This window comes from Sinocyclocheilus anshuiensis, unplaced genomic scaffold (assembly GCF_001515605.1).
Source record: "Sinocyclocheilus anshuiensis isolate Anshui unplaced genomic scaffold, SAMN03320099.WGS_v1.1 scaffold298, whole genome shotgun sequence".
Classification (NCBI taxonomy): Eukaryota; Metazoa; Chordata; class Actinopteri; order Cypriniformes; family Cyprinidae; genus Sinocyclocheilus; species Sinocyclocheilus anshuiensis.
Genome location: NW_015547640.1, coordinates 182108 through 194435, shown reverse-complemented (window position 1 = coordinate 194435; position 12328 = coordinate 182108). Strand labels below are relative to the sequence as shown.

The 12328-nt window shown below is 35.4% G+C and overlaps 1 protein-coding gene and 1 long non-coding RNA gene across 3 annotated transcripts; one reads left to right on the top strand and one right to left on the bottom strand.

Annotated features, from left to right (window-relative positions):
* Positions 1-337: 337 nt before the first annotated feature.
* LOC107701856 (uncharacterized) lies at positions 338-1430 on the top strand. The gene is made up of 3 exons (XR_001635692.1): positions 338-352; positions 770-783; positions 1368-1430. It is a non-coding gene; the product is annotated as an uncharacterized LOC107701856 (long non-coding RNA).
* LOC107701849 (cytosolic phospholipase A2 zeta-like) lies at positions 1258-11724 on the bottom strand. Of its 2 annotated transcripts, XM_016503979.1 has the most exons (15): positions 11656-11724; positions 10953-10978; positions 10679-10790; positions 10022-10164; positions 9736-9937; positions 8749-8851; positions 8527-8667; positions 7420-7485; positions 7301-7342; positions 6852-7115; positions 6246-6389; positions 5769-5846; positions 5537-5691; positions 1881-2046; positions 1258-1575 (listed from the first exon to the last, which is right to left on the bottom strand). In XM_016503979.1, exons 2-15 carry the CDS (start codon positions 10976-10978, stop codon positions 1385-1387), a joined length of 1833 nt encoding a protein of 610 aa, XP_016359465.1. In that variant the 5' UTR covers positions 11656-11724; the 3' UTR covers positions 1258-1384. The 2 variants fall into 2 exon arrangements, with proteins under 2 accessions (XP_016359465.1, XP_016359466.1); XM_016503980.1 differs by lacking the exon at positions 1258-1575 and having other exon boundaries at positions 1956-2324.
* Positions 11725-12328: the final 604 nt, after the last annotated feature.

Genomic DNA, 12328 nt, shown 5'->3' with positions numbered 1-12328 from the left:
TAATACTATTCATGACAACATTAACATTTTAAGTGAACATTGTTACAGTAATACACTCAAAATAATCAAGATTGTGGATGAAAAAGATTTACATATTGCAAAATCATTACTTGTAATTACTTATTTTGATATATTGACATCCACGTTATTTTAAGCCCTAAACAGTGTCAGAAATGATCTTTTCCATTGAGGGGGAGGACCAAACTGCTCATTAAATAAATAATTAATTATTTAAATAAATAATTGTTAATAAAACACAAAATTCTTTAAATTAATTATTAAATCACCAAACAAAATTAATAAATGCCTGTTTTTTTTTAGCATTCATTTGTATTAATTTGTCATTTATCATGTTTGAATTGATTTTTTATTCAAGCAGCTTGTGTCATTTCACTTTCATTGTTACAGATGTCGGGATGTCACTCAACAATAGTGGGCTTTGTTTTTTAAAGTCAAATTCTTGGACTTTCTATTTAGGGTTCTTTCTTTCTTTCTTTAGTCTTAGTCTATTTAAACAGACCGTAAAATACTCATAAATGCATTTACACAGCATTTACAACTGAAAAATTAATGCAATGTAATGTTATAATATTAATGATTTAAATATATCATTTTGAATATATTTATATTTAAATGATATTTAATCCAGAGGATTCGTTCAAAATTGCTGTTGGAAACTTCATTCAGGAGCGAAGCAAGTGATTCGCTTTATGAATGGTGCATTGAATCATTCGTTCAACTGATTTGTTCAAATCGACGATTCACTCAGTAATTAAACTCAGCGTTAAGACTTGGAATCATTCATTGCATTAGCTGGCTTTGAGTGCTCTGACCAGCTAGTTAACAAAAACAGCTTGAACTGGTCGTGGTCGTCAATGACATCCATGTTTATATAGTAAAACAAAAACATCTCGGATGAACACACGCACACACACAAAAACCACTTTCAGTGTGAATGGCCCAGTATGACACAACACTAGCTTCAGATTATTATTATTAAATCTTTGGCAATGTTCCCAGCTCAATATATTATGGAAGCTTATTTCTTCCACCGAATAAAAAAATGAAAAACATAATTGCGACTTCTTATCTCACAATTATGACATTTTTCTCGTAATTCTGAGTTCGTATCCCACAATTCGAACTAATAAAAAAATGTCGCAATTATGTACTTGCTTAATGAAAATCAAGCATTTAGGAACATTTTGAACATATTAAATAAAATGCAAACATGATACACTTGTACTGCCACACAGATCACATTTAGCAGAAATAATGCTGATTTAATTAATGATAAAGACAAAAAAATTCAACACTATTTTCTGTGAAATTACTGTTATTCAGATCAGTTTTTATTCTATATTCAGTTTATATTCAGTCTAAATTAGTCTTTATTCAGAAAATTGTTAAAGCGGCTTAATCTTTTTTCTTCAATGACCGCAGCAATCTGCTCCTTCAGTTTCTCTCTGTTGTTTGAGATGTTTTTTCCAGCGACCTCCATAAGATCAGCGATCATCTCAGCACTGTAAGGACCTTGAAAGGTGCGATATTTCTTCCTCCAGTCCTCAACTTTATCTGAAGAAACAGTAACACACTTAAATCAGATCAATTTATTTCAATGATATTTCAGGTTTATTCAGGACAGCTGTACGCTCTAAAAAATGCTGGGTTAAATACAACCCAGTGCTGGGTAAAATATGGACAAACCCAGCAATTGGGCTGTTTTGACCCAGCAGTTGGGTTAAATGTTTAACCCAACCTTCTGGGTAGTAACCCAACCGCTGGGTCAAAACAACCCAATTGCTGGGTTTGTCCCTATTTTACCCAGCACTGGGTTATATTTAACCCTGCATTTTTTAGAGTGTAAGATCTGAACTTGCCTCCACAGTTGACCACATTAAACAGAGGAATGTGAATCACAGTTGGAGAGTTTTGGCCTTTGAATACATAGAAGTCCTTCGGTTTCATCTTGTTTTCACTGATAGTGTTGACTTCAGGGAAAGGGATCTTTAGTGTCTTGCACGTATTAGCAGCTCCTGTTACTGTCTGCAATAGAAATGCATGATAGAAAGGCTTCATTAAAAGCTTTTGAACAGAATGATCAGTGTAAATTGCTCTTATTTTGTTTAAAGATATAAAGTACCACCCTTCCAAAAGCTAGATGAGATATTTACTTTTCCCAGAAGACAAAATAAGATAAATGTACACTGATTATCCTGTTCAAAAGTTTTTACACCCCAATTATAATTCTTTTTTTTTTGAGCATCATGTTTGTAATAGTCGCATCTGAGTTCCTCAGTCATCCTCATTGTGAACAGATGGATCTAAAAAAAATCACACTCAGTGTTAAAAAGGGTTCAACATGTGCAGAAGATGCTGGAAAAGAAAATAAAGTTGTTGTTTTTTCTGAAGAACAGTGGTCAGTTTTACTGCTCAGGATGACAGCATTAAGAAACAAGCGTTTATAAACTTTTGAACTGGGTTATTTGTGTAAATTCAGTTATTAATATTGTCTATATGTGTCCATATATGGACTATACTGTATGTAAACATCTGTTATGTGAAATAGCTTATTGAGGCCAGTACTAAATAAAAACAACATACAAGTTTTACGATCCCTAGGCGCTCTAGCGGTTCAGAAATAAACCTGCATGCGTCTTGCTGAAGAACAGTGTTTTGGTTGCACGGATGAATTGCGCGAATATTGTTTTGACTAATTGTTGTTTTAAAATTAATAACGTTACATAAGTTTGTAACATCACTAGTCTGATCAGGTCAAACGTTGTCAATTCTCTGTTAGAGTGCTATGCTAAAATATCATTGAGTAAGAAAAAGCCATCATTGGGTCGCTTTTAAAACATTTTACATTTCTAGAGTTCTAGCTATTTGAAAAGCTAAGCCAATGTTGATGATAGTTTTGTTTTGCTTGTAGACTTTGGGCGTTTCTGTTTGGTTTGCCATTCTGCGTGGTCTATGTTTGATATTTCTCACTTGTTGTGACAACCCTTACAAAAATGTAACCATGGTTTTATTATAGTAAAATTGTAGTAACCATGGTTTTTTGGCTCAGTGATTACCATTTGTATAGCCACAGTTTTACTACAAGTACCATGGTTAAACGATGGTTAGTGTAGCAAGACCATGGTTAATTTGTGGTTACCATGGTTTACCTAGGCTATAGTATCCATAGTTTTTTGGTTTTATTTGTAGTGAATTTTCGTAAGGGAATTAACCTACAGCTACGCTAACCCTACACCAAACATGCACCAAAGTAGCCAGGGCTAACTTTTTTTTTTATTAGGATATGATTAGTATTTGGCGCATTCCAAGAACTGCTTCATGAAGCTTCGAAACCTTTGTTTTGAACCAGTGCTTCGAAGCGCGTCCCCGTTGAAAAAAACAGCAGATGCTGGTTAGGTATGTTTTGACGCTGGGATGCTGGTTTAAGCTGGTCCTAAACCAGCAAAGGACCAGCTTAAACCAGCAAAGGACCAGCTTAAACCAGCATCCCAGCGTCAAAACATACCTAACCAGCATATGCTGGTTTTTTCAACAGGGGCATCAAACTGCCAAAGTTACGTGAATGAAAAAAATTAAAATAAAAAAATTTCAATGGTTCGTGGCCAGGGATGATTTCTGTGAACGGCAAACCAAACCATTGAACAAGATTTTTATGAGACATTTGTATAATTAAACATAATAATAGTAGCTAATGGTATCTTATTGCCCTAAATTGATTTGATTAATTCACAGAACAAACAAAACAAACCCTGAAAACTGATAAAAGAACCCAAATTATACAGACACTTAATATTTAATGGTATTAGATGATTTTGCTAATTGCATTTAATACATTTCATAGAAATGTTTGCAATGGGTTTGTAAAAGTTGTATTTATGCATGTTTGGACTGAATTTTAGTTGCCTTTACACCATTACGACCAGCTGGTGTCACCAACATGTGGTGTTTCGAGCGCTTCGAAACAGTTATTTTGCGAAGCAAATGGTTCAATTAATTAAAAGCTTTGAAAAGCTTAGTTTCTCCTATCATGACATGCATGGGTGAATGGCATATGTAAAAAATTACCCACAAATTCCGTCCCGACAGGCCTAATATATAAACAGTTATTACAGGCTTAAGACAGACATGCATTTTGAAGATGGATTTATAGTTATTTAAATGTTGTTACTGTACACTCTAAAAAATGCTGGGTTGAATAGTGCTGGGTAAAATAGGGACAAACCCAGCAATTGGGCTGTTTTGACCCAGCAGTTGGGTTAAATGTTTAACCCAACCTTCTGGGTAGTAACCCAACCGCTGGGTCAAAACAACCCAATTGCTGGGTTTGTCCCTATTTTACCCAGCACTGGGTTGTATTTAACCCAGCATTTTTTAGAGTGTAGCTATAAAATTAAAATTTTGCACATCCTGTGAGGGGTTTGTAAAGAATTCTATGTGTATAATAGCCAGGCCTACCATGAAAGGATCTCCATCACTGAAATCCAGGGAAATGATGAGGTCGATGTCTCGTTCTTCTCTCAGCACTGAGAAGTAGGGTGAGTTCTGCAGCAGTCCTGCGTCTATATAGTCTCTCGTCTCACTTTGCCGAAGAGTGGAGTGCACTGCTTCATCTAATCGATCACAGTGTGAAATGAGTCCCTTTTAGTATTCTCATTGAATTGCGGGTTTTTAGCAGGTCTGTTCTCACCTGTCATGTTGTGGAGGAAGTTATATTTCCTTCCCCAGATCCACTGAGCCATGCATTTACAAATACTAATCCCAGCATCTGTAAAACAGTTATACATTTTCTAATTTATTTCTTTAAACGATTCTTAGGTTATCAAGAACCATTTTGGCTGTGGACTTCTTGACTTGATTGTTACATTACCGCTTATTGTGCATATGGAAAGCAAACAATTAAATGCTGCTAAATATATAAACCTGCACCCTAAAACCACCCAGCACTGGGTTGTATTTAACCCAGCATTTTTTAGAGTGTGGCTACTGTTTATTGGTATTAATTCAAAAAAATTGACCAGTTTCATTTATGTGTGACTGACAAATATGCATCACTTAAGTTTACTGTGTATTCCAAATGGATAGAAATTTTACATGCAATTCAAATAGCCTACATAAATCTTAAATTTAGGCCTATTTTTTGGAAATTAGAGACAGTTCAACTTACCAATGAGCCAAATTTTGATCCGACTACTCAAATCTTCGCACACATCTATGGTGAAACGCTTTATATACCGTTTTTCTGCTCCTTTATCAGCAGTTTCCAGTGTTTTCATTGGATCAATCAGCTGACTTTTGCCTCCAGAGAGGTCTGTAAGAAAACAGGACATGACATGATTGAGTTATTGTTACATATTATTGTAAATGCTACCTCCCAATTGCTGGGTTTGTCCCTATTTTACCCAGCACTGGGTTGTATTTAACCCAGCATTTTTTAGAGTGTAGCTATAAAATTAAAATTTTGCACATCCTGTGAGGGGTTTGTAAAGAATTCTATGTGTATAATAGCCAGGCCTACCATGAAAGGATCTCCATCACTGAAATCCAGGGAAATGATGAGGTCGATGTCTCGTTCTTCTCTCAGCACTGAGAAGTAGGGTGAGTTCTGCAGCAGTCCTGCGTCTATATAGTCTCTCGTCTCACTTTGCCGAAGAGTGGAGTGCACTGCTTCATCTAATCGATCACAGTGTGAAATGAGTCCCTTTTAGTATTCTCATTGAATTGCGGGTTTTTAGCAGGTCTGTTCTCACCTGTCATGTTGTGGAGGAAGTTATATTTCCTTCCCCAGATCCACTGAGCCATGCATTTACAAATACTAATCCCAGCATCTGTAAAACAGTTATACATTTTCTAATTTATTTCTTTAAACGATTCTTAGGTTATCAAGAACCATTTTGGCTGTGGACTTCTTGACTTGATTGTTTCATTACCGCTTATTGTGCATATGGAAAGCAAACAATTAAATGCTGCTAAATATATAAACCTGCACCCTAAAACCACCCAGCACTGGGTTGTATTTAACCCAGCATTTTTTAGAGTGTGGCTACTGTTTATTGGTATTAATTCAAAAAAATTGACCAGTTTCATTTATGTGTGACTGACAAATATGCATCACTTAAGTTTACTGTGTATTCCAAATGGATAGAAATTTTACATGCAATTCAAATAGCCTACATAAATCTTAAATTTAGGCCTATTTTTTGGAAATTAGAGACAGTTCAACTTACCAATGAGCCAAATTTTGATCCGACTACTCAAATCTTCGCACACATCTATGGTGAAACGCTTTATATACCGTTTTTCTGCTCCTTTATCAGCAGTTTCCAGTGTTTTCATTGGATCAATCAGCTGACTTTTGCCTCCAGAGAGGTCTGTAAGAAAACAGGACATGACATGATTGAGTTATTGTTACATATTATTGTAAATGCTACCTTATCCATATATTTTATATGGATATAAAATATAGTTATATATTTTATAGTTATATATTTTATATGGATATAAAATATATAGATATAAAATAGTTATATAAACTATTTTTAGTTTATATATGTACATATGTGACCCTGCAGCACAAAAGCAGTCTTAAGTCGCTGGGGTATATTTGTAGCAATAGCCAACAATACATTGCCCAACAATACTCAATTAAAAAAAATTGACCCTTATGACTGGTTTTGTGCTCCAGGGTCACATATTTAGCAGACGCTTTTTTTCAAAGCACAAATGACAATTTTTAAATGCAGATATGATGTGAAATATGGCTTTTTTGACCATTCTTCACAAATCTGTTGTCATTGAACAGCAGGTTCTCACTGTGATGTATAATGCTTTACCGTTCAAATTTGTTCTGATGGATTCATCAAAACCAGAAGTATCTTCGCCATTCAAAGCAGAGATATTCATGTCCACAACATCCATGAGCGCCCGGTAACATTCGTCTACAGATGGGGGGATTGGATCGTCTGAAGGGAACCCACGTTTGTCGGAGTCTGGCGGGCAGGGCTCTGTAAAAGAGTGCAGTACTGCTTCGGGTGCAAGATCTGTTTCCTTCTCTCTTCTCATCGCTTCATGTCTCCTCTCACTCATCTCATGCTCTTCTGTCAATATATATTGAGTAAAGATGAACACATTGCAAAAAAAACACTTTTTCCCCATTCAAATTTATGATGTTACGATATCAGTTTTCCCACAACCAGAAGCAATTATGTTGTACTTAAATAAAAATACTTTAGTTCTTAATTAAACACAGCTACTTAAATAAAAGCAGTAAGAATTGCTTTACCCTCTCTCATTGCCTCAAGTATTGTTTCGTTTTTAAAGAAATCTGAAAAACATAAAAAGGATGATAATAAAATAACAGTTGACTTCAAGCAAAATTCAGTCCTCAGAAAAAATGTTCACCGCTTATCTTTTGCCACATGGTTTTCTTAATATCCACTTCATCCGCTAAAGTGCTGCCGCAAAGAGCTGCAGAAAAACACAAGATCAACAAACTTGGAAGTGCAAAATAAACTGCAGAGATTTTGTATGATTGAATTGCAAACTTTTTAAGCGACAAGGATGTGTCTCAAGGCAATTTGTAATTATTTTATTAATTTTATTATTTTATAGACAATTTTGTTTCCCCCCTAAAACACCTTTATGGGAGAATAGATAGCTCCCAATGTGTTTTGAGAATGGTGTTTTAATGTCGTTTGAACAGTTAAAGAATAAATATAACTTGAGTAATAAAGAATTCTTTAGTTATTTGCAATTACGAGATTGTTTAGGGGTCAAATCAAAAACTTACTGCTATTGAGCAACTCTGCTACTCTGATAAACCATTATATAAAACAATTTCTAGAATATATGATGCTCTGATGTCAAGCCAGCCTTTAGCTGACCCAGATAAATCCAAAACTACGTAGATGGGAGCAGGATTTGAAGATAACATTACAGTTATGTAAAGCTTTATTACACTCCATCCGGATTACATAAATTTAACAACAGCATTGCACCCCTCTGCTTTAGATGGGGTACAGAAGACGCTACTTTTTTGCATTCTACCTGGTTGTGTCCTAAAGTGAAAGTGTTTTGGGTAAAAGTATGTGACATTATATCACAGATCCATTAAATTGATTTTCCATTGGATGCAGAGGTATGTTTATTAGATCATTATAAAGCGGATAGTTCCGGTGCTCGATTCTGATTGGCTGAGCCGAGTTCAAAGCTGTTGTAAATGAATCTACAAAGTAACATACACCTTTGTTTATGTTTGTGTGTTGCTCGGCAACCACTTTGTAGCAACCACAACTGTTTCTGAGGAGCTACATTGTTTGGTGGAAGAATACTGTTTTTATTAATATCATTACACTTTATTTGCTCTGTTTTATTCTGTGAAACCTTACTACGTATATGGAATAACCGTTTTATAAAAGCAATAAGCCCCGTGAAGCCGTGGTTTACAGTGAATTTGTTTTATGTAAGTTGATATTACAAATAAAGTGTTACCCAAATATTGATTTTTACCTTGCAGGTACAGCATGTCAAATTCATCCTGATGTTTTTTCTTTGAGCCTTCGTGAAACTGGCTGCCAAAGTCGCAGGTGTCCACAAACGCTCCAGTGAGGGAATAACCTGCTTCATATGGATTGATCTCAAACCAGGGGTCTGCAGACAGAAAACATGTCCATGTAACAATTGACACGAGCATATTAACGTTTCATCCCTTTTCATGCATCACACGCAGACCTCCGTCACTGCTCTGTTTGCATTGCTTGTCGATCACTGTGTAGATGGGAAACGGGTCTTTCTTGTGCTGGTTCCGCTGCTCTGTGAGTGTGTGCTCGTCGATCTACAGAAAACACACATCATGTTATTGTATTATAGGGATGAAGCTTCATAGGACATTTTTACAGTGAGAAACTCGAGAGTCGAGATTCACTACCATTTCATTCTCAGGTGTAGCCTACTTAAAAGAAATATGACTGCTGGCTTAGAGAGAAATGTTCCATTTAAAACTTGAAGTACTTCCTTTTTGGAGATGTCCATCAGTTTTATCGCTAGGTTGGTTTGTTCTTTCTCAATTTAAAATGTAATATTTCTGTAGGGCTATGTAACCTATAAGTCTACTATAGGAGATGCTGGACCCTTTTTTACAAACAGAAATGTTGCATTGCCATAATAAATAACATTGTAAATCTATCAAAGTTTTTTCATATTTTAATTTTTTTCAATGTCATGTACATTTATAACACTTGTTTACCCTGGCATTAAATGTGACCCTGGACCACAAAACCAGTCATAAGGGTAAATTTTTCAAAATTGAGGTTTATAAATCAGGCTATTGCTACAAATATACCCCAGCGACTTAAGACTGCTTTTGTGCTCCAGGGTCACATATTATAAAATATGCAATCACAAAGCCCAACCTGTGTAGCCCGATTCATGAACAAATAACTGCTATAATGAACCAGTTCTTTTTAGTGAATAAAAAAAGAAAAGTCCAATTCAGGAACACTGAATCAACATCATTTGGCCACTGAACTGCAAGATATAAATAACTTGTTTTCAGTAAAAATGATAAACTAACCTTCTCTATGCATCAAACTCAAACTATATGTTGATTCAGCAATATTTGGAAAGACAGGCTGTAAATCATACCACCCTATAATTTTCTAAATTTTGAATAAAAATTAAACCTGTGAAATACATCCCTGGTCATGAATATTTACAGACCTCTTTTACATATGACGTGACGACCATCACTGCCCAGACGTCAGTCAAGCTGAATAAGTCTTTCCCGTAGTAATATTTCTTCAGTTTGGCCATTGCGTCTGTCAAGCTGACTTCTGGACCTTTGAGTCTCTTGATGATTCTGTCTTTCACGGTCTCTAGTTTGGTGGACCAGTCTGGTTCTTGGTATAAGGAGGCCATGCACCTTCAGAGAAGCACATACTGCTCTCATTTTTGACATTCAACTCAATTGAATCTCTGTGTGTTTGTTGTTTCTCAGGGTTCGTACCAGGTGGATCCAGAGACTCCGCTCAGATAAAGGATGCAGTCCAGAAGACCCGCTTTATCAAGCTGAACCAGAGATCCCAGCAAACCCACCATGGCTCTTTGTCCTCCTCCAGAACCCAGTAATGCAATGTTTGGCACCTCTTTCTGAAATGCACACACACCATTCAAAGTATCAGAAGTATCAAAAAATTCCAACTTGGAACTCTTGCGACTTGCTTAGTCGTTTAATGGAAAATGAACTGAGATGTACCGTAGTTTACAAACGTCTGTTCCCATCCCACAGTTAAATCCCGTGACTAACGTAATTATTTAAAAAAAAAAACTCAGGCATGTCCAGTCTTGCTCCTGGAAGCACACTTTTCCTTTACAAATGTTTATTGTAAAAAGTTTGAAAGTTATTTATGCATTAACAGATTTTTAGATAAAACAACAGAATGTAATGCTACCAAAGTTATCATTCTGATTGTGCTGAGCTTTTTGAAATGATAAAGCATTGTAAGAACACATCAATGCTTGCTACCTAGGAATGGCATTGTTTTTCACAATGAAGAGAGTGACATTGATGCTTGACTGCTGATGTTCATCACCCAACACATCATTTGTAGTTCATTTCAAAATAAGCATTTGGAAATATGAAGTATAACATATGATGTTTTACCCGACTGCATTGAATCTTAAGCTTCTTCAGGGTTTGTAGAACAGTGTTTCTCCTGCTGGCTACAAACTCCTGCTCGCTCCTATTCAGAAAGGGTTTGATTCTCCTCTTATCGCTGAGACAGACAGACAGATCAGTGCTGACCTGAACATGACTTATTTGATATATTTAGATGTCCAATATTCTAGATTCAATGCAGTTAAACCTGACGTTTATTTTGCACATTTATTCTCAGAATATAGCAGTTTGTTGTAGAAATCTGGGCAGGATTACGTACCTTTCCTTGGGTTTAGATGCACTCATCTGTAAAACAAGAGTCAATTTCTATAATTTAAAATGAGTATTTTTGAGGATACAGCAAGTCAGAAAACTCTGATAGGCTGTTTTTAGAGAATTATGATAAACCAAAGAAACAACAGAATAAATGTGAAAAACATTAACAGTATGCATGCGTCAAAGTAAATACAAATATTGTCTAATAGGGAAACGTAAATAAAGTAGAAACTATGTGTGAAATATGTGTTCCAGCTTAAAATGAAAACACTTGAATAATTTAACATTTAAATAATGCGAAAAGCATGATCTGAAATATTTTTTAAATATATTTTATTTATTTTTAAATACAATATTAGATGGCCAAAATACAGCTGATTACTTCAGACATCATGCAATCTTGCATCTTTATAGTTTTTAGAGTCAGATTGCTATTGGATCAAAACATCAGTATATGTTTCAAACATACAATTATTTATAGTATATTTCAATAACGTTGTAAAGATTGTGATGCATAAAAAATGCAAAACTTTGTCACACTGAAATATGACTCCCACAGTTAAATCATTTTTCACCATCATTGTATATTTTTATGCACTTCTGGTAGTGTGCGGGTCACTAATAAGGTTGTCGCATGCAATTTATAATGACATGAAACATTTAAATTGCCCTGACATTATTTATATAAGGCTTTAAAACATACTTACTATTTCTGTAAATCGTGAGTCTTCAATACCACACCCAAAAAACAACACAGCAGTCCTTATCTGACATTCAGCCAGAAGATGCTCTTATATAGGGCTCTGAAACTACACTGCAAGTCTAGACATCATCCTGAGGGTGGGGTTATGAATGATGAATGACTCAATCATTCACTGAGACCAGGAAAAACGTGATATTTCCTTGTATATTTATTATGTAGCCTCTCCTCATGCACCTCACCTAGCTTGTGTGGTAGAAAACAGGTTGTTCTGTTGTCCTTTTCGATGAGAACAGGGGAAATCCTTCATGCTCATTACCAGCAGAACATGCTGCAACATGGTATTGCATAAGGAAGTAGGCTTGCATACGTAAAATTAAAGATTGCATGCATTGTCATTTATGGTGTGCCAGGGTTTGGTTTTAACTTCAACTAACAGATTTCAACTTTGTTTTTAAGAGATCAAATGTGAACCTTGACTGCAATGCAAGTTGCTTTGGATAAAAGCATTTGCCAAAAAAACAACAAAGAGTAAGAATTAGTGTACTTGTTTGCCAAAGAGACTTCAGAGAGATACATAAAATGTGATGTGTGAAGAAAACAGAAACATTAAAGGTGAATCTCGCTTGTGAACAATGTTTTTATTGTTTAATTTTCATCAAGCTATAAATTTGTGAAAT